The 21,021-nt window shown below is 38.6% G+C and overlaps 1 protein-coding gene across 1 annotated transcript in view; it reads right to left on the bottom strand.

Annotated features, from left to right (window-relative positions):
- PRSS12 (serine protease 12) overlaps positions 1–20,219 on the bottom strand; it is a 41,783-nt gene extending 21,564 nt beyond the window's left edge. Inside the window, exons 1-7 of the mRNA XM_074154721.1 lie at positions 19,889–20,219; positions 11,108–11,246; positions 8,736–8,914; positions 7,131–7,281; positions 2,041–2,219; positions 1,246–1,387; positions 80–276 (exon numbers count right to left, since the gene is read on the bottom strand). Coding sequence (XP_074010822.1) covers positions 80–276; positions 1,246–1,387; positions 2,041–2,219; positions 7,131–7,281; positions 8,736–8,914; positions 11,108–11,246; positions 19,889–20,219 — 1,318 coding nt within the window. The remainder of the gene's footprint in view (positions 1–79; positions 277–1,245; positions 1,388–2,040; positions 2,220–7,130; positions 7,282–8,735; positions 8,915–11,107; positions 11,247–19,888) is intronic.
- Between the last annotated feature and the right edge of the window lie 802 nt (positions 20,220–21,021).

The following is a 21,021-nucleotide window of genomic DNA, read 5'->3' as shown; positions in this document are numbered from 1 at the left end:
CCTTAAATATATTCTACGTTGCTTGGTTCTACAACCACCGCAATACTCATACTGTGACTTTACCAAAGAGATGCCTTACCAAGTGAGAGTTTATGGCTGTCGTTATCTGGATGGCAAATGAGTCTGACATCCTCCTGATGGCTGCAGTCATGCTTTCCCCACTCTCTCCTTGAGCACTGCAGAAGGTTTGTCTCCTTCCCTGAGCAGCTGACATCATCCAACCAGATAGGCCCAGAGCTTCCTTCTGAGTAGCTCTCAGGTACACTTTTTCCATACCTGCATAACACATACATATACATAATGTTTTGGTCCACAGGGATCAGAGGGCATGTGATGCTTAAGCACTAGAAGGGAAATAAATTATTTCTGAAGAAATAAAGGTTTCTCAAGTAGTAACAGTAAACAGTGTTAACCATGACAGAGCAGATTCAGTTAACATTCAATTCAATGAGAGCACCATATGCTGCTTCTTTGGTAATGTTTTTTTGAGGAATTACTGTTACATTAATGCAAACTTGAGTATGTAATACCTTTGATTAAGGCCTCCTTTCAACCAAGCATATGACTGTCTCACTGACTTTGAGACTTAAAGCATGTTCCTAGTATTATATATATACATTTAAATGTCACAGCCCAGGGAAAAATTAAACAAAAATGTTTTTTGAATGTAAGCTGTTATAATCTGAAGGCAAGACAACAATCACCTAGTGAGAGTATGTCTTTGTAGCCACAGTCGGTACGAAAAGTAGTGAAGAGTGAATGCATGAAACTAATGGGATTTTTTCTAAAATATGCTTTTCAATATCTAACGGTGTTCCAGGGGAAAACTGTGGGGTTTTCTGAGTTAGATCCAGAATGGCTTATACCTTGAAAATGTCTGTGATTCTAAGCAAAGATTTTGAAGAATCAAAATTTTATAGGCAGAAAAGAATACAACAAATCAGTTTTTCTCTATAACATATGTGTTGATTGATCTCAGCCAAAAACATGATTGGAAGAAACTCAGTGAATAAAAGCTGCTGAATCACAGCCTCAGTTGAAGCTTTTTCTTCTACCTAAACTGAGGCCATAAATATCTCTTCAAGACTGAGAGGAGCAAGCTTTAATGGATTTTAACTTGGTAGTTTTTATGAAGCACTCGGGTAATATTAAAAAAACAGACTATTGAATAATGTAGAGTTCATGTAAATGTTTGTTATCATTGTCAAGTCAAAGAGTCAGATATCTAATATCAAGTAATCTTACTTAAATCCCAGCTGCCGGCAAACCACCTGTGTATTCAGCTCTGTCCACCCATCATCGCAGATTGTGCCCCACTGCCCAGTATAATAGACCTCCAGGCGTCCCTCATGACTGCCTTTCCCACTTGTTAGTCTTAGTGCACCATCTGTGTCATTAACAAGTAAGGAAAAACAAAAAGAAGAATCAGTTTTTCGTAGGTCCAATTATTGTTCTGAAACAAAACTAGTACTATTGCATTTACTGCATCTGATCAGAATATTATACCACTAAATCTAGTGCTGAGCACTAAGTATCATTTAGTAAGATGAAAGAAATGCCACAACGCAGCTGGTCAGCTGTGAAGTGTTGCATAATGCACTTGCTTAAATGCAAGAGAAATGGCACAAGGTATTGACCCCCCCAAGCCCTTATTTAGATGCCAAGTCCACTAGTGGGCTCTGATTATATGATTTCACTGTCTATACACCTTATCTTTTTCTTCATATCTTCTGTTATTTCCCATTGCTTTAATGTTGAAATGCTTACTGCCATTGACAGATGTGATACACAGTTCAGGCATGCCCCACATAGTAAGTGGCAGTTAGCAGGTTACTGAAGAACCAAGGATTTTTGTTGTATAATGAGATCTTCTGTACCTGTAAAATTTCCATAGACAACAGCTGGTTCATTTTGATACTGCCAGAACACTTTATTACTGTGGGGTTTTGTACATTTGCAAACTTTGAAAATTCTCTTTCCAGAGCTGTGAACTCTGCATTTGACACTGTTTTCCCATGTGATTATTGGTAACTGAAGTACCTGTGAGAGGCATGCAGGAAACGCCAGCATCTTCTTTGTGGCCGCAGTTGTGTTCTCGCCAGGAGCTTTTTGGACACTGTTCTATCGATAGTTCATTTCCTGTGCACTGCACTTCATCCAGCAGCACGGGGCCTGAGCCTTCTCCAAAGTAAGCCTGGCTCCATGCCTTAGCAACACCCCTGTGGAAATGTAACCAACACCCAGTCAGGAACAAGCAAGCTGAAGAGTCTGGGACTCACTGGGGAAAGCTAAAATATTGTATATCCAGCTTCTGAAATGGCAGATGGGACTGCCTACATAGCTGCTGCACTGATAACTGACAGTGCAGCCCGCTTTAGGTCATGTAATGGGAAGTGGTTCCACAGTCAACCTCAGTCTCAGCTGAGACTATGGGGTGACTTAAACCGTTTCCACACTTCCACAGTTTGAACATATTTAGAGCATCAGTTTCTATTGTTTTGTATCTAAGAGATTTTCCTTTCCCATCCCTTTTGATTTTTAAGAATAACTTTCCTAGAAAGATTATAGATGTACAGCTTAGGTATGAGGATTCTAATTTTAATTTTCATTTAATGTTTATATGTAGTAAAAATAATCCGATATATATTTCTACAGTGACTTTCACCTGTTGTCCTCAAAGCACATGAATCAAATCTCAAATACCCAGGTGAGGCAGATAAAAGTGATCGTTTCCCCTTTAGTCATGTAAAAAACATGGCAAAGAGATCTTAAGTGACTTGACAATGTCACATCACCAGTCAGTGGCAGAAATAAGAACATAAAACAGACCAATGACTAGCCTTGTGTGTTACACTCTTTGTGTCAGCACAGACGATTTTGAGCACCAAAACCTACATAAATTGAAAGCGCTCCATTGTTTCAGCATTACAGAAATTATGCAGTGTTTAACATTTGACCATATATCAGGACTTTTCCAATTCTATTTAAAATACCATGTCTTTCATGTGTAAATGTTTTTCATGGTTTGGTTTCCTTCTACTCAATAGCTTCTCTGTTCACATATCCAGTCTAGTTTTTATAGGAGTATTCTCAATACCTGTCTTCTTTTTCAAATTGTAAGGCTGAAATATCTTTCTAAATTTTTTACTATAATGAATTACCTATCTAAAGGATTATTTTAAATTCATTAACATACAATTTGGGTGCAGGGCTCTATACTAATTATTCATTTGCTTTAAAGAGAATTTTCCACTACCAGCCATATATTGTCACGTAACACCAAACAGGAATGGCATGTTCAGCTTGTACTGAAAACATGACAGGTCTTGACTATTTTGTTTTAGGATGTAATCATTCAAACTCTTACCTGGCTTTTGCCACTGTGTGTCAGAATAGTACATTGCTGTGATTTATTTTTTTTAATGTAAGTTGCAGCAGTTCATGTTTTTAAGGCACTGACTCATTAATCCATGTATGGATTTAGGTAGGTGTGGATTTAATTTCTAGTGCTTTGTATGAATACATAACAATTTCTGTTCTCTCTTTTTTTAAAGGAAAACAATAATGAATTTACAATTAGCAATCATACAAACTTGATAAACAGTAAAGGGATATGGGAAAAATAACAATATTAAGAGGCTTATAAAAATTAAATTAGGATCAGGAAAAAGTTCTATAAAAAGGAAGGATATGGAAATTCATAGTAGACTGTATAGATGGTCGTGTTCAGTAAGTAAAAGCACTCACAAGAAATGTAAATTAAGTAATCTGTTGTTTGCATTTTCATTTTGTTTAAAATAAATTTCTTTTTAATATTTTCAAGCTAATGTGCTTCTTTAGTCTTGAAAAGGCACTGTTAATTTTCACTGTTTCTTTGATGACCAGATGCCTTCTTGAAGTGGTGAAGAACATGGAAAACACCAAAAAGCAGGTCTTATTTACTCAGTAGGGAGAAAAGTTACAATCAGCGATTGCTTCAAAGAAGCAGGTAAGCAAACCAAAAATATCCTCAAGCACTCAGCAGGCAACATTTTAGCAAAACACATAGCTTCAGTCAGAAGTTACTACCTTTGAGAGAGCTTTTTAATTCAGTATTAATTTTTCTTTGGAATGAACTTCCTATTCCAAATAACGTATTAACAGATATCTTGCTCTAATTTTTCTCATTTTGCCATGCCAAGAACAATTTTAATAGATCAGAAATTATAGTTTTCCCAGAGATTCACAAGCATTTCCTGATTGCCCTTTACTCTTCTTTCATTTAGTTTGTTAAGTAACGATGTATTTTTATACATAGCATTAATTTACTGAACACTTGCATTTTGCAATGCTGGTAATGGTAAAAAGAGCCAACTCCTTCATCTCCTATATTTCATAAAGAGCTGCTTTCCGAATTTGTTTAAATTGTGAATGACTATATAGTAAACTAAGAAAATATAATCCATAGGATACACTAAGGGTAATACTTATTTCAGCTATAGATATCCCATTTATATTTAAGCATCTAAAGAAATAAAAATGTCTGATGTACCAAGATAGGCTCTGTGAGTTCTCAGCACTTCATGCTAGTTTTGTAGAATTGAATAAATATGGACTGAAGAGCCTACTTTCAGGATACCTATTTTTATTAATATGACCCTAAATATATTACAGGCTTATTACAGAAAGCCTTTTACTGATAGTTTTTAAGATTATTCTACTTTTATATTTATATGTGTCATTTATATGTATAAGATAAACTATGTTCATTTAAGTTTGTTGAGTAGTATTTGCATATATACAAACTTTACACAAAAAGAAAATTCTTGTACATAGCTTCTGCTTCTTGTATTTTTTTAATTCTGATGCTGGTACAAATGTATAGAAAGTGTTAGAAAAAAGTCCTTATTGATTGGGAAGCTGGCTGAAATCAAAGAGATAATGCTTGACTACTCTGAATGTTGAAAACAAATTATACCATAATCTAGTTGAAAGGACACTGTAGAGAGGTTGGTGCTGGTCTCTTCTCCCAGGTAATGAATGACAGAACGAGAGGGAATGGCTTCAAGCTCCAACAGGGTAGGTTTAGACTGAACATTAGGAAAGAATTTTTCACAGAAAGAGTGGTCGGGCATTGGAATAGGCTGCCCAGGGAGGTGGTTGAGTCACCATCCCTGGATGTGTTTAAGAGACGTTTAGATGTGGTGTTGGGGGATATGGTATAGGGGAGAACTTTGTAGAGTAGGGTAGATGGTTGGACTTGATGATCCCAAGGGTCTCTTCCAACCTAGACGATTCTATGATTCTAGTAAGATTCTCTGGAGATCCAATAAAGCAGAGACAACAGATGCCATTACTATAACAAGGGCAAAAAGTATTTATAAAACTAAATAATAAAATAAATTATCATTATTTTTCACCTATTAATAGTAGATTAATACTCTGAAGTTTTATAGGAGTGCTACAGGAAAGCTGGAAAGGTGGGGGAAGCTACTTACTGAGATCCTTTACTTTTACAATTTGTGGCAGGTTTCCAGATGGATTAAGAGTATGCAATTTTAAATTATTTTTATTACTTCATAACTGGTCTAGTGCCACTGTTGGTAAAATTGTGCTTAACAGTAATGAGCACATTTGTCAAGACATCTTGATTACTTGAGAAATTCTGTAAATCCCTAGACATACTTCAAAAAGATTTAGCACCATATTAATACAATTTGTTTACTCAGAAAAATGAATCAAATTAGAAGTGTCTCAGAACTGCAGTTTCTGAAATATCATTAAATATAAGTAATCAAATGTTTTAGTGTAATCAATAAGGAGGCAGGTTAAGAGCATGGCATTTGTCATTAATATACAGAAATGTAAAGCATAGTTTCGTAACTCCCCAAACTTCTTAATAGTGGCCCAATTCAAAAGCAGAAAAAGCTTGTAAGAAGATAGACTTTCTATTAAGTATTCCCAGCTAAAAATGTACAGGAATATAGAAATATAGCATAAAATAAACTGGGGAAAGATGAAAATCTTATGTCAGAGTAGCATGTTGATTCCCACATGGCTCACCAGGAGATCTAGAAGCCTTTTAAGTACTGCACAGTTCTCATCCTTTTGAGCTAATTTGGGTGGCACCAGCAGTCCAAGGCCTCAGTTTCACATTACAAAACATGTCCACTGGGGGCCACCCATTAAATGCCACAAAGCTTGCTACCTTCAATGCCACTTTTAATTCATCATAATCCCAGCAGGGTTGAACAGGCAAGTTCTGTTCCATTCTCCTCCGCACTGACCTGCTTAGTTCTCATCCAGTCTCAGACATAATCCCCTTCTTCTTGGGTTTACATCTTAGTGTCTTCGCTGCATCTTGCTCCTAGTTCAACCCATCTGGCCTTTCATCCCAGTTGTCCCCATCTCCTTCCTCTCTCATCCAGCAGTTCTCGTCTTTGCCTCCCGCTTCTGCAGCACCTTTCCTCAAATACTGAATATTTATCTTTCTGTGCGATATAAAAATCACCCCCAGCTGTTCAGAAGAGGAGCAAGAAAATCCTGTTCTGCTGCTGTGACTGTATTAATGGACCATGCTTAGTTCAGACAGAATCACTGACAAGCTTAATTGTCAAAACTTCAAACAGATCTCTACTCAGTATATGCAAACTGACAATCTTGAGAGACTTGTGACTTACTTATCAAATCTTGAGAGGTTTCACGGGCATGCCAAAAAGCATATCCTTTCTGACAAAGCAGTGCTCTTACTCCAAAGCAAGGAGGCTGTTAGACTCTTCACTAAAACAGATGTCAGGATTTTAACAGTCAAAGCAACTTCCTTTACTTCACCTAGAGTTTTTGATTGAAACTTTACTGAAATTGTAGTGAGTTTTCACTAAGTAAAAGCCTTTATTCTGAGACACATTCTTTGTCTGTCCTACAGACAAAATTGCCCCTATCACATGACACTGAAAACTGGATCCTACAAATCAAAATTCCAGATAATAGAAAGTAATGGTGCTGTACCTGAACCTTCTATAAATAAACTTAGTTACTGTTTCAAAGTATTACTGCTATTTTAAAGGAGTGTCTTTTGATAACTCCAAGCTATGTGGCTGATTAACTCTTCTGCTTTGCTGTTGGAGTAGAAAATACGTAGAAAAACAAACCCAAGGCCAAGCTGCCGACAGACAACTTCAGCATCTGCATCATCCCACTGATCATCACAGACAGTTCCCCACTGGCCAGCATGGTAGACTTCTACTCTTCCTTCGTGAGCATTGTTCCCACCAGCCAGCCGGATCGGAGTAAAGACAGGGGCTGCAATCAAACATAAAGCTTAGGAAAAGGTAATTTCTTTCCCAAAATGTTATCCTGATAGTAAAGAAAAAGAAGATGGCTTAATGGTTTCTCTGACATCACTCAAGATCCACACCTTATTTTTTCTAGTTAGATGGAAAACCTGAAATTAAACTTCTTAGAAATGAGTTCCCCTAAGCTCCACTTTCAGTAGCTGAAGAATATTATGCAGACACGTAATCATACTGATCTTGAGTTACTTAAGTGTCAAAGCATTCAAAGATACTTAGGGCTGTAAGGCCAATACTACAATCAGTCTGTAGAGCTGCATTTCTAACAGTAAGAGCAAAATTGGCTCTGTATAGTCTTGGTCCTATACAGGAGGGTATAATTTCAAGTAAGAGTCTATAAACAGAAGGGATACTTTATGATCTAAAAGTAAAATTTGCAAATTTATAGTTTGCAGTTTCTTTAGGGAAAACTATTTCTCTTGCTTTGGTGCTTCAGCTTGTCTCCTAGCTTAAAAAGATTCTTCCTTCCCTCTACACTATAGTTTTCTAAATGACCAAAATGATTTTTTAGAAGTAATTTATCAAAATATTCCTCATGAATAGCAGAGCTTTAGGACAAAAATACATCTGTCTTTTGATAGGAATGCAATAGGAGAGGAAAGGCAGCACAGAGCTGGCTTGCAGCCATACATGTTCCGGTTACAACTGAAGAGATTGCCATTGTGAGCTCCTCAGCACTGATAGCCTAGCCTTCCTCGAGGTCAGCAATATCTTATACCTCATGGCATAATTGCCCATATAGTTGCCATTTATCATGTTCATTAAAATAATCTGATATATCTTTAAAGCATTAATAATATAATTTTGACTTGTGTGAGTGATGTGTTAAGTAGCAATCTTCAGCTAGGAGGACCTGGACCTGTTTTAAGTGTATGCAGAATAGGGCAAAAACTTGGCAGTTCCTTGTGTGATGTCATCCATGTTCCCATTAGGGAATGTCAGCTTCTGTAGCAAAGGTGGCTGTGTAGCCTGTTTGTGAAATTGCCACTGCTCCCTACTGTTCAAGAAAAGCTAACAAATTGACATGTAGCCCATGTAGCTACCAAAGACAACCTCTGAGTAGACAAATTAATTAATTAATTAATATAATATTTTTTTTTTAAATGTTTAAAAAAATGTGGGGGGAAACAATCCTACTTTTACAGCCAGAGATTCTTGCTGCTTCAAACTTTCTCACAACCTACATCTCAAAGCAATAATTTGCTTGTTGATTATAGAAAGGTTAAAAGCAGTTCAGCTAGTTGCTGCTTGCACAGCATAGAGGAACTTGAAATGGTTAATGATGCGATGATTAAATCTGTTTAATTTCCTGTTCCAAGAAGTCTTAGTAATTTTTTTCTAATTTAAACTTTAGTAATTATTACTAAGGTAATGAGTTAACCAAACCATAAGTGTTTTTTTTACCCAGGGAAGAGCTACATGTGACAGCAGCTGCCATTTTTTGAGGACATGTTCCGTCTTGCCCAATGACTTTTTCACATAACAGTATATTTTCTTCATCACCACGACAACGCACTTCACTCCAGTAAACAGGAACAAGGCCCAGTCCAGAAAATGGTATGTGTTTTGCTGTACCTTTTCCACTGTAAGAAGAATAATCAGCATAGCACATTAGAGTGGAAGGAGGGGAAGTGGAACATTTTCTCATATACAAATCTTGGAGTAGAAAAGAAAGGGCTTTCTTCAGCAGTGTAAATTCATCACATTTTCATACAGTTCAGCATTGTCTTCTGCACAAAGAAAAGTAACAGATGTGACCCAGTTCTCACCATTTTGTTGTGTGATATTTTAGTACAATGGCCTGTGTTGCTGCAGGCCAGCTACATTCTTGTTCTCACTGTTCTTAACTACAAAAATCAACACCGAGTGCACAGTCCATAGGTGAAACTACACTACCATCCTACTGCAATTATACTTCCATGAGAGGTAATACTAACCAGCCTTTCACCCTTACCCTCTCCTTTACCCCAGTAAAACATACCAGTGCTCTGCCCATGCACATGTCATATAATATGGTTGTGACCATGGCGCAGTGAAATCACCTCGTATTCCATTAGATCAGGCCCATGTCCATTATTCTCTATTCAGCCATTCCTATCCATCCAGAACATTCAAAACCAGCTTCCTTTCCTTCCCAAACTGAATCTAAAGCTACAATTATTGAGCCATCTTTTCTTCCATATTTTGCCCAGCAAAATTAAATTAAAAACAAAGCCCAAATATTAAAAAATCAAATTAACAGATAGATGGAAGCACCTGAAAAGCACCAATAATGCCTGGTGAGTTCACCTTGTAGTATATAGATCCAAATTTATGCCAAACACTTGGGATAACAGAAACTTTCAACTACTGTTTGCTTGGGGCTTTTTGGCCTGGATTCAGATTTAAGCCATTTCTGTTGAAAAGACCAAACCACTCACCCATATCACTGAACTACTTTTGCTAATAGCAGTCTTGTTCAGCTGAAATGTTTAGGGTATGAAAGGGAAAAAGAACTTACATGAAAACGAGGAAAGGAGACATTGCACGTAGACAGCTAAGTCATAAGCAAAATCACAGCCTCCAGATGGCTGAACTTTTATCTCTTCTAATCCTCATATTTTTATAAGTTGGCATGTTATGTGCAGATTAGTATTGAACATTATAAAACAGCTTAGATTTAGTTCTGGCTAGCAGTCTTAAAAAGTGGAATGATTGTTAGGAATGTCACAGTGCAAGTATGCTATAAAAGCCCCTTACTGCTTGTAGCAAAAAAAAAATCAGTACTTTGCTGTGTGACTGAAAGAACTGTTAGAAAGGCAATAAAGCCAGCTATACTTTGTGGCTTATTGACAAAGTGCAAACTGAATGGGGTGCTGAGGGGGGATATTCAAGTAATTTGGTTGCTAACTTGAACAGCATTGATTTTTTAGAAGCTGAAATTTCATTTCATTTTTAAAACTCTCTTTTGGTATGGGCATTTTCTTCCTTACCTCAGTTTCATCTTATTGTGCATTTGCAGTATCACTATAGGCATTATCTAGAGTTTAATGACCAAATTATGCTAAAGGGTCCTGTTGATTAACTCCATGCTGACAGCAGTGGGAAGTAGTGGTCAATGAGGAAAATGAAGGGACTTTCAACCTGTCCAATATTGCTGTAACTCCGTGAAATATTTCCATGAAAATGTAAAGCTGCAAAACTTCCCTGGTTTTGGTTTTAGATATCAATGTGCAACTCTGAAAGTAAACCCTACAAATTATCTAGCTAGAAGAAGATATGCACAACAAAAATACCACATCTTCCACAAATCTAGGATGAGTCCCAGATGTTTTTCAGCAGGATGGAATGGATGATTACGAGGGTAAGCCCATGCTCCTGAGAACCAGGAATTTTCCTACGATTAGGAGCCCATGTAGAGTCTAATTCTGGCCACATTTATGTTTGTATAGATTCAGTAACCTTACTGGAGCTGTTCTTAGTTGACACTTACATAAGTGAGATCAGGATTAGACCTCATATTTCTGCCAAGAGCATCTACCCTGTTCTGCTCCTCTCCAGATCCCATATGCAGCTTTCAAATGAAATACTGATTCTCACAGCGACTTTTTTGAAGTACAATGCAATTGTAGGAAGCAAAGGATTCTGGGAAGAACAACTTCAGCATTCAACAACTTTCAAACAGAAAAAATAATCATCAAACACAAAAAGCCCTCAGGATTTGCAAAGTAGATTGTCCATTATACTGAAAGATCATTAAAGTAAGTTGACTGATTTTCAGTAGGACTGAAACTTACCCAAGTGCAAGCTGTCGACATACGACTGTTGCATCATTGTTGTCCCAATGGCTCCCACAGATTGTTCCCCAGATTCCGTTCAAATAAACTTCCACTGTACCTTCAAACTCATTCTTGCCACCCTGGAGTCTCACTGACCCTGGTTAAAAAAAAAAATAAAAAAAAAATAAGCCTCCAAGATATTCCGTTGCTCAATTAACGTATCCCCCACAAAAGACTCCAAACCTGATTTTCCTACTGCAGAGAGAGTTTCTGTTTCATGTATTACCATCTCTGTTCTCTTTGGGTGAGCTGCTTCTAAGAAGTGCTGTGGCACATCTAACTTTCTTATACAGCAATATGCAAAAGGAGATAACCTTTTTTTTTACATGAGGAAAAATTTTGCTTCTTATAATGAAATTACATCACATTTCTGATACTTCTGATGCTACAACTTAGTTAAAGATCTAACACGAAAAATAAGTATGTATAAACTACACCTAATTATTTAAATGTGGTTGCCTCTACCCAAATGAGCAAAACGTGTATCCATAGAGTGCTATACTTTTATCTTCCACATAATTCTATCCAATGAAAGGGAATCAGAAAACAACCACATAGACTGCATAGCTTTTGCTCTGACCCATATAACTTTGTGCATGTCACGGATGTCAGCAGTTTATTTTAGCCAAAGAATTCGTTTGTTCATACTTGTTCTCAGACAGAAAAACACTGGATGTAGTTCTATTAATTCATGAGAGATCTTTACCATATTTGCAGACAAAATAAGCTAAAAACATGAGGAATTGTCTAAAAGAAGTGGAAAAAAATCTGCTTCTTGAGAGCTACAGAATACAGAAATCCAAGCAAATAAACAGATTTTGCATCTTTTTATTACAGTAGTTTTACTTGAGATGCCAGATGCATCTGCTGTTGAAGGTAGCCAAGTGCCCTGCGAACTAAAGGTGGGGAAAAGCTGGTCATAGGTGTAATTCTACAGAACTCTACACAAGCAGAACAAAGAGTTGAAACAGAGCAGTAATTCAACAAGAAAGAATACATTTCTGTTAAATTATCAAATGTAGCCTAATTGTATGCATTAGTGTTGCCTGAAATCTCACTTAATCCATCTGTCTCTCTCCTGTGATCTACTTAAAATTGGAAGCTACACCATCATCCAGTTTGCAGGGTTTTTAGCAGTGGGAGAAAAGTCAATGTTTGTGCCTGCATTTCATTGTATGTGTGTTCAGATATGTGTAAAAAAAAACCCCAAAAAGTGTAGTAGGTAGATCCAGTTTTCTTGCAGCTTTCACTTGGATTGCGTCCTGGTTTTAATTTAGTTCACTGTATTTTATAAAACCACGAAGCCAAACAACTGCCAAATAACTCGAGGAATTAATTAACCTCAAACTTGGTTTTGTGTATTCCTATTTGCCTCCTATTTACTTTCTCAGCAGTAACTTACTGTGCAGTAAATTACAAACAAAACCTATTCAACTCATGTTACAGCGTGAGCTATCATTCCAAATAGAGGATTGTTAATTATAACAATACTATTAGAAGTTGCACATTATTTATCTGTCTTTATAATTTTTCTCTTTGTGTTTTTCTGTCACATACAGACAGAGTCTGGAATTTTGTTTATTTCTGCTCTTCACCAGACTTTTGTATAGACTATTATTTTCCCTTGAAACATCAACTGCAGTCATAGCAAAGTGATTCCTGACATACCAGAAGGCAATTTTGAAGATGTCATCTCCAAAAATAAGTTTATTTTCTTACATGATTGCTTATAGTCCTGCATGACACCTACTGAAAACAATGTAGTGTTTCCTGAGTACACATTACACAATATTTCTATTTAAATATTTGAATAAGGGAGTACTCAAAGAATGAAATTCTTTTCTAAGGTCTCCATGGCAGAATTTGGCTCACTCCTTTTTCTGTTTATAGAATTCCCAATAACAACATTGGAAGAATATTTGCATACACAGAGCAAAAGATAGCACAAGAGATAACTTTTGCACAACAATTAAAAATGAAAGAAATCTGAAATCCTTTGCATCTCTGGTAGAAGCCTCGGGAAAGAAGTTTGAAAAGCACAGAGTTCTTGCTGGGGATGCGTACCATTAAACAAAGAAAACAGACTTCCCCTCACCACCCACTTCCCTAAAGAACCCTGGGTGACTTCTGGTCCCTGTTGAAGTGGGAAAACACACTACTGGTATCAGTTGGTAAGGAAGGGAAAATTACTGGAAGGGACAGTGCCTTATTTCTATGTGCCTGTGGGAGATGACGTAGATGGAAACAGTTAAGTGAGGGATTTTTTAAAAATTCATCTAATATATCAACAAAATACTTTGGTTTGCTTTTTTCCTTTAGATTTACAGCTGTGTATAGGAACACTGATGTTTTATGAAGGGTAGTAGCATTCATAACAGACCTTTGTTCATCTCACAAGAAAATATGATAGAGAACCAGCTTCTGTCATACAGAAGAGAAAACACACAGAATGACTGTTAAAGGTAATTTTGTAAGAGATTTAAAATATCCTTGATTTTCACCTGATAAGTTACTCCAGAAAGAAGTAAAAATAAAGCCTATTTTTCCATGCAACTAATATTAAATCTTTTATTATGCCTACTGTTTAATAGAGTTAACCGAATATAAGGTATAATAATTCTAACGTGCCGATTGCTCCAACTCCTTACTCTTCTCATAGGACAGTATTGATATCTGCAGCTATGATTAATCTAAACCATCCAGGAAAAATTCCAGCATTCTCTCCTCAAGAAAAACAGTAAGTAAAACCATTTTTTTAAAAGAAAAGTCAGAATCAAAAACCATCTGAAAGGTTAATATCTCTTAACATATTTTTCTAAGTCTAGTCTAAGTGTTTCTAACTCAGTTTTTCAGCACTGAATTCATAAAGAGTAAAATGATACAGTTTTTTTGTTTCATATGCACTTTGAAGTATTTATCAACCAATATCATATGACAAGTCATAATTATGTAGCAAACAAATCAAAGGGCACACTAATGAGAAAATTATTTCTCTGTTGCTTAGTCAATACGTTGAGGTATTCAGACCCCTAGTAGTTATTTTACTGGATCAAGAGATACATTAGTACAGTAACGTGGATACCTCATAAAACAGAACTCTAAAACACAGACTTTATTTTCAGTAGCTTATTTTTTCTTTCCAATAGATAAAACTCTTACTTCATAATGAAACACAGATTTGTGCTTCATGTCTAAATTGATTATAGGGAATTGCAAGATGACCAACATAATCTGCCATCATGTATCTTTATGCTATATTACCAAGTATCTGTTTATTACTCATGATTCAGTCTTTAAGATTCAGTTATTAAGAATGTGTTAAGGTCTTAATTGCAAGATAATCAATGTTTGCATTGTTAAAATGACCAGGAAACACTCTTTCACTTCACAGGCAGCAAGAAATCCAATATAGCATGATTAAAAGGGTACTGGCTAATTCTTAATTTCACTGGTTAAGTAAGTCTTCTACTGTTAGATTTTAACACCTCAAGCCCACCCCAACACATCTGCCCAAGGGGCTTCCTGCTGTGCTCCCCCTAGGGTACAAGAAGCTCCGCAGAAGAGCATCTGAATTACTTCTTAGCAAACAGGTCTGGCTTAAACGTATGCATTGGAGGCTCTAGGTTTCTGGAGTCGTAGATATGATAGCATCTCAATTTTTTAAGCTATAAGTTTTCAGCTCTTTTAGTTGCTGAAGAAAACTAAACATGTTGGGAGTAGAGCTAATGCAGTAGTATCTACTGTGGTTTTTATGCAATGCTCTGAGAAACTCGCACCCTCTCCCCTCTCCACCAAGCCTCTCATAGGGCTTATCAAACCTTCACTGCCTCAACACCAAGCTCAACAGCAGGGAACATGAGTACAAGGATCCTGCCCATGGCTCTCAGTGCCCTCCTCAGCACTGGTCAGGATAAGGAAGGATGAGGAGAGGTGAACTGACCCCATGAGAGTTAGAAATAAGGGCACAGGACCACAAAGCAGGCTAACTAAGCAGCTCTAGGACACATACTGCAGTCTTATGACAGACTTAATTCAGCCCTGTATTGAAGAATACAAATCTACTGTCTTGACAGGAACTCCTTCATTTATATACACTCAAAAAATATTTAAGCTTTTCTTATAATTATGTTCGAGCCGAGGTTACTGACGGTCAATTCATGTTGTTTATGTACAGTCTGGTAATTTTAGTTGCCCTGGTATCTGCCCAAGTCAGTCTTTCCTATCTGCTATCACTGTTTAAAAGAGATTAAGTTATACTTGCAAATGCAAGGAAGTAAGGGTATCCAGTGGGTGCTGCTGAGACTTGCTCTGCAACACCTGCCATATAGGCTCAAGATGAGACACACAGGAAAAAAGGGAGAGGAAAACCTCAGCCAACTTTTAATTAACTCCAAAAAGCAGAAGAACTTCAAAGGAATTGTGCTGTTGTGCTTGGCCTATTTTCCTGTACCATTTGCACGTCCAGAGATGCTGGGTAACTTCAAACCCTATTTTATTTTCTACATCTCACTGAGAACAAGCATTGTTACTGTGTGTGGCTGAATTGCAGATAGAATGGGAATCACTTCCACTTCTGCTGTACATTTAAGTGCCACAGCAGTGGGGTTTATTGTGTTGGCTAAAGGTGTGCCAGCAGTTTCTTCATAAACACCTGTGTCCAAAGGTTTGTAATTTGGCTGTAAGTGTAGATTTGGAAAAGAGGGATCAGAAATAGAAGTTGCCTATGCCTTTCACCCTGGTGCTGGGTGCTCTGAAATTGCAGATTTAAAGCAAAGTGAAATAAGTATTTTGAATTTTGGAAATATGTAAAAACAACAAATATTTTTATTTCTGTTTTCATTTCCAAGGTGTTCCAACATGGGATAGTGCCACAGAAAGGCCCTGCACTGATAATTCATCTCTGTTGCCTTGGAGTCAGTTAGGTAAGTCCAAGTTGACATAAAGTGAGAGTCTCCCATTGTTACATGCTGTGTATTACATTATAACTCATAGTATTTCAGAACACTAGTGGATGATTCATAATACATACGAAAGAGCCTATCCCAGTTTCAGAATGAAACTAATTCATCAGTTTGCCTGAGGTACTTGTAAGAAGCTACCTGTAGTATAGGTCAAATCTAACACCAGTTCAAATCAATGGAAAATTTTCTTCCTTGCCAGGATCAAGTCTGGCTACAATAAAAAAAAAATAATCCTGTTGAGTTCAGCAGAACTACAGTTGACGCTTACTGCGATCAATGAATGCTATTGTCCACCACCTTCCTGAGCACCGCTCTTAGTCTAAAATTATAACTATTTACTCCTGGTATTTTAACCTTGAAAAAGGGGTGCATCCATCAGAAGTATTTTTTGGGTGCATCCATTGGAATTATTTTTTAAGAACTATCTTGAGAACTTTAGCAGATAGCAGTGCTGCATACTAAGGATCCTCTAAGGATCCTCATATTAGAAGTTTAATAAATATTGTATATATTGAGTTTGTAATGTGCTGAATTGGTTCCTCTACAGCACTGAGATTCATCACGTCAACGATCAATAGTTTAAGGCTCTGAAAACATAAGTGTTCGGAATGTAATGGGCTTTAAAGGACTGCAGTTGTCTTCTGTGGTACAGAGCTGCAGAAAATGAGGCTTCTCATGCTGTGCATAAAGCTTCTCATGCTGTAATAAGAATAGTTCCAGAAAAGCTGCTTCTTAGAAGGAAAATACAGACATTCATGTTTAATTATTCGTCATACTTTTTTTCTTTAACCCTATGCTATTAAGAATGCCAAAACCCCCAAAAGACCTTCCATCAACTGTCTGGACTATACTGTAACAGGTAGGGAGAATAATCTAGTGTTTAGACTACAAGCCTGAGGCTTGATTCTTCTCTCACAAAAGTGTAGGGAAGCATGATTTTGTTGGTATTAATGGAAATACTATGTGATAAAAGCAATTTAAACTGAAAGACTCTAAATCTCACCATTCTGGAAATGTGTATTTTATTTCCAGTTCTGCCACTGATTGGTAGTGTGACCTCTGGCAAAGACACTTACCCTCTCTTGTAGGGTTTCCCCTTTGTAAAATAAAGAAAAATAGTTAACTCACTTTACTCAAAGAGCTTTATATAAGTAAAAACATAGCATGAACAACATATCATGCAGAATACTGTAACTATATGGCACATACATATCGTGTGGCAGCAGTTGCTTCTAATGACTGAGGTAGGCCTCTTTTTTGAAGCATGAGTACATCACAGGTAAGTTGTTATTAGCAGTAACTAAAATAGTAAATTCTGCTGGACTTCGGCTGGCTCTGTGTACAGAGTACTTTTGTACTCATTTATTTTCCTATATGATTTCCTTGGTTAATCATGATAATTCATATATATTTGTATTTGGTTTACTTGCTTTCAAGGCATGAATAAATCATTACCCAGATGCCTCTCATTTTAGAAGGAAGGAAGTGAAACACCAAAATCTGTTATTTTAAACTATAAACCTAATTTTAGACTGGTACACATAGTATAATTGCAAAGGTGCTTTTTTTTTTTAATTTTTCATCACTAATGTTTAAATATAAAGCAGTTTAATATATACACATGCACAAAGTTTCGCCAATTAACTCTGCAGATAAGTTTTAATACTAAGCTAGAAAAGTCAGGAGATTGAAGGCTTTGAACATGGTATCATATTTAGTTATTGCAGGTGCCTAATAACTAAGTATGTGCTTCTGTGGCACATGTACTAAAGCAACACATGCAATGAGTTTATCTCTGAGTAATCTGTCCTTCTCTAGCTATAAACTGCATCATAACATTGCCTTGCACTTCTTTGCTTCTTGTAAGAAAGGAACATACTTCAGGACAAATGTTGTAATAATGTCTGTTTCTGGGCAAATGGCTTGATATATTTCCACATTCCACCTTAAGCCATCCCACACACTCTCTAATTCTTTCATATCACCTCCGTGAGGGCTTTTGGACAGACATTTGCCCCATTGATGTCACTGAGAGTTTACCACTGAGTCCAACAGAAGTAGATGACCTTTCAATTAGAAAGTATTGGCTATTGTTCAGTAGCTATGTCCTCTTTAACGAAGGCTAACCTGGATTTCCTTCTTCTGGGGAAAAAAACCCAGCATTCTGAAAAGACTGAAGAAACACAGCTAAACCCAAACCATGTAGTATTTTTGGCATTTTTTTACTTAAATCACATTTGTGCTGAACTTAAAGGGGATTCTGGAATTTACTTTAGTCAGTGCAAGATTGGGTTCTTAGCAATAAAACGCCGCATTCGTCCTCACTGTAACATATTAGACCAAGTGCTCACAAAGTATTTTGGGAACCAGACTGAAGAATTCTGAAAAAAAGCTATAAATATGGTGGGCTAAATCAAAGCAGCAACTGTGGGACCCTTTCCCAAACTGAGACCAGTTAAAGGGCGTGAAGTCTTCTGCCTTTTTTTTTTTTTCATCTGCGTCTAGTTGTCTGTTTTCTCCTCTGTGGCATCAGCTGCCTGGTATTCTTTCCAGGGAAACATCTGTGATGCATAACATCATTCTATTTTCTTGAAGGAATACAACATTTGACTTGGAACACAGCTTTGGAAGCTGCATTTTTTTAAATGCTTAAATGATCAATATAGACTTTGGTGCCTCCATATGCTCTTCATGGGATATTTTATACCAATATGTAGAATTATCACATTGTTCAAATTATCATCTTTTTTTCACACACCTTCTAAGGTGTTGGAAGAGAAAGATAACAATCTTCTTCAGAGATCTGAAAGTAAATTAATAAAAAATAAAAAAATCCCAAAACCAATTTCCTCAAGAACAAAATCATTATTAATAATATTAATCATCAACTTCATTGTTGACCTTGTGATATTACAAAATATGTAAAAGGAAAGGCAACAAAGAAGGGATTTTTTATTTTCATTGCAACAATTATGCTTGATCATTTTTAGTATAGGTATAGATAGGACGTAATTCTTATTTAGGTAGGAGATAATACCAGAGCAATGGAGGAGAAAATGTGAAGTCATTCAAAACCAGACTGTACATAAATATATTTAACCCTGTGGAGGGGTGCCAGCAGTGATGAAATGTAAAGCTGATCAGCTGCTCAAGGGCTGAATGCTGAAATTGCTGTTCAGTCCTTAAGCGCTGAAAACTTTTACTGAAGCCACTGATCAGGGGTTTCGCTAGGAGTCTTTGGGGGAGAGCACAGGTCTCTTGGCTGGGCTCACAGATGTACTTAATCACCAGTATTAACTTGCAGACCCCATTATCCCAAGACGTGGGAAAAAAATCAGAAAGCAAGTGATACTACGTGAACAGATCGTGTTTAGAGCAAGGCATCCTTTTGCTTTTCCTTCTGCCACTTCTGTGGACCAAGTGCTTCCCAGAGAAGTGTGCCCGATTGCAAAAAAGGGAATGCCAGTCCTGGCTAACTGAGCCTACTCGATGCTTATGGCACGGCTTCTTAACGAGATTTACTTACTATTAAAATAGCTTCGGAATAAAACTAGGTAGGATCTTCGTCTTTCCGATGTATCTGCTGATGTAGAAGTTTAAACTCCCCTTGTCAGAAAAGCCTTTACTGTCACTTTGGCAGAAGGTCTCTGTTTCCCCTCCCGCGACGGGGAATCGGTTCCGGGATATGAAGGACTCCTGCCCGGCAAAGGGACCCAAGTCCCGCGGAGCCACCGCGCTCCAGCCCCCCGCAGCGCCCGGCGCCCCCAGCCCTGCTCACCTCGCTCGCAGTCAGCGCGGCCCCGCTCCGCCCGGCCGCCGCCGGCAGCGCACCCGGGCCGCCCGCCGCCGCCGGCGGGCAGGTCGCAGGAGCTGCGACGGCCCCGCGGCGCCCGGCCCGTCGTTCCCCGCCGCGGGAGGGCGGCCACCGCCGGTGGCCAGGGACGCCGGGCCGCGGGGAAGCCCCCGGCGGGGCAGCCAGCGGGGGTCGCCGGCGGGGCCGGGGGCTGCGGGTGGCGGGCAGCCGGGAGGCTGGCGGAGACTTGCCCCAGCCCGCGGGCTCCGGGGATCGTCCCGATCACCAGTGCTACCACGAAGCCGGCGAATGTCATGGTGCCAGTCCCGCCGGCTCGGGTCCATCTCCCCCTCTCATCGCTCCTTGGATGCGAAGGGGGAAGGCGGGGCCGCGGCGTCCCACTAATCCCCCACGCCGCATACCCCTGCCGCCCTCCCTCCAGCTCCCCCGCCAGTCCCGGGCGCTGCCGCTGCTCCCCCGGACCTCCCCGGCCGCCCCCCGGGTTTGTCCCTGCTCGCGGTCCCGCCGCAGCCCCGCAGGCTCTCCCCCGCCCCGCTACTCCACTACCAGCCACCTCCTTCTCTGCCCTCGTCCCCGCGGCTGCAGTTCCCCTGGCCACTTCGTCAGCCTCACAAAGAGCAGAAGGAGCCCGGGCAAAGCTGGCGAGAAGGGGACAAAACGGACCCGCACGGCGGCTGAGGAGGGAGAGGGATGGAGAGAGCCCCAGACGTGTCTGCGGGAAACAAAGGGGCTAGACACAAATGCCGTGAAGAGAAATGTCTTTGACGGTTTAGCTTTATCCCAGCCCCATGTGCTCTGAATAGTAATCTGCTTATTCCAAACCGCTGTAGAGTTCTGCGTGACCTGATCATCCCTGGTTTCTTTTTTCTACCAGGATGGCTGTCAGTTACTTTTGCCTCTTTGTCTCATATTCTTCAGTTGTTAGCTTGGGTTAAGTATTATTTTTTAATTTACCACTGTTTTTAATCTATGATGTTCATATTTGGCAAAGTTCATCTCTGCCTGTTAGAGCGCGCACCCTTTATTTGCCAATTTGTCTGTAGTACAAGTCTGTAGATTCACCTCTTCATAGGATCTTTTTTCCTCTCTAATTTTTT

The sequence above is a fragment of the Numenius arquata genome, chromosome 10, assembly GCF_964106895.1.
Source record: "Numenius arquata chromosome 10, bNumArq3.hap1.1, whole genome shotgun sequence".
Classification (NCBI taxonomy): domain Eukaryota; kingdom Metazoa; phylum Chordata; class Aves; order Charadriiformes; family Scolopacidae; genus Numenius; species Numenius arquata.
The sequence above is the reverse complement of the archived record's forward strand: the minus strand, read 5'-3'. Positions and strand labels throughout refer to the sequence as shown.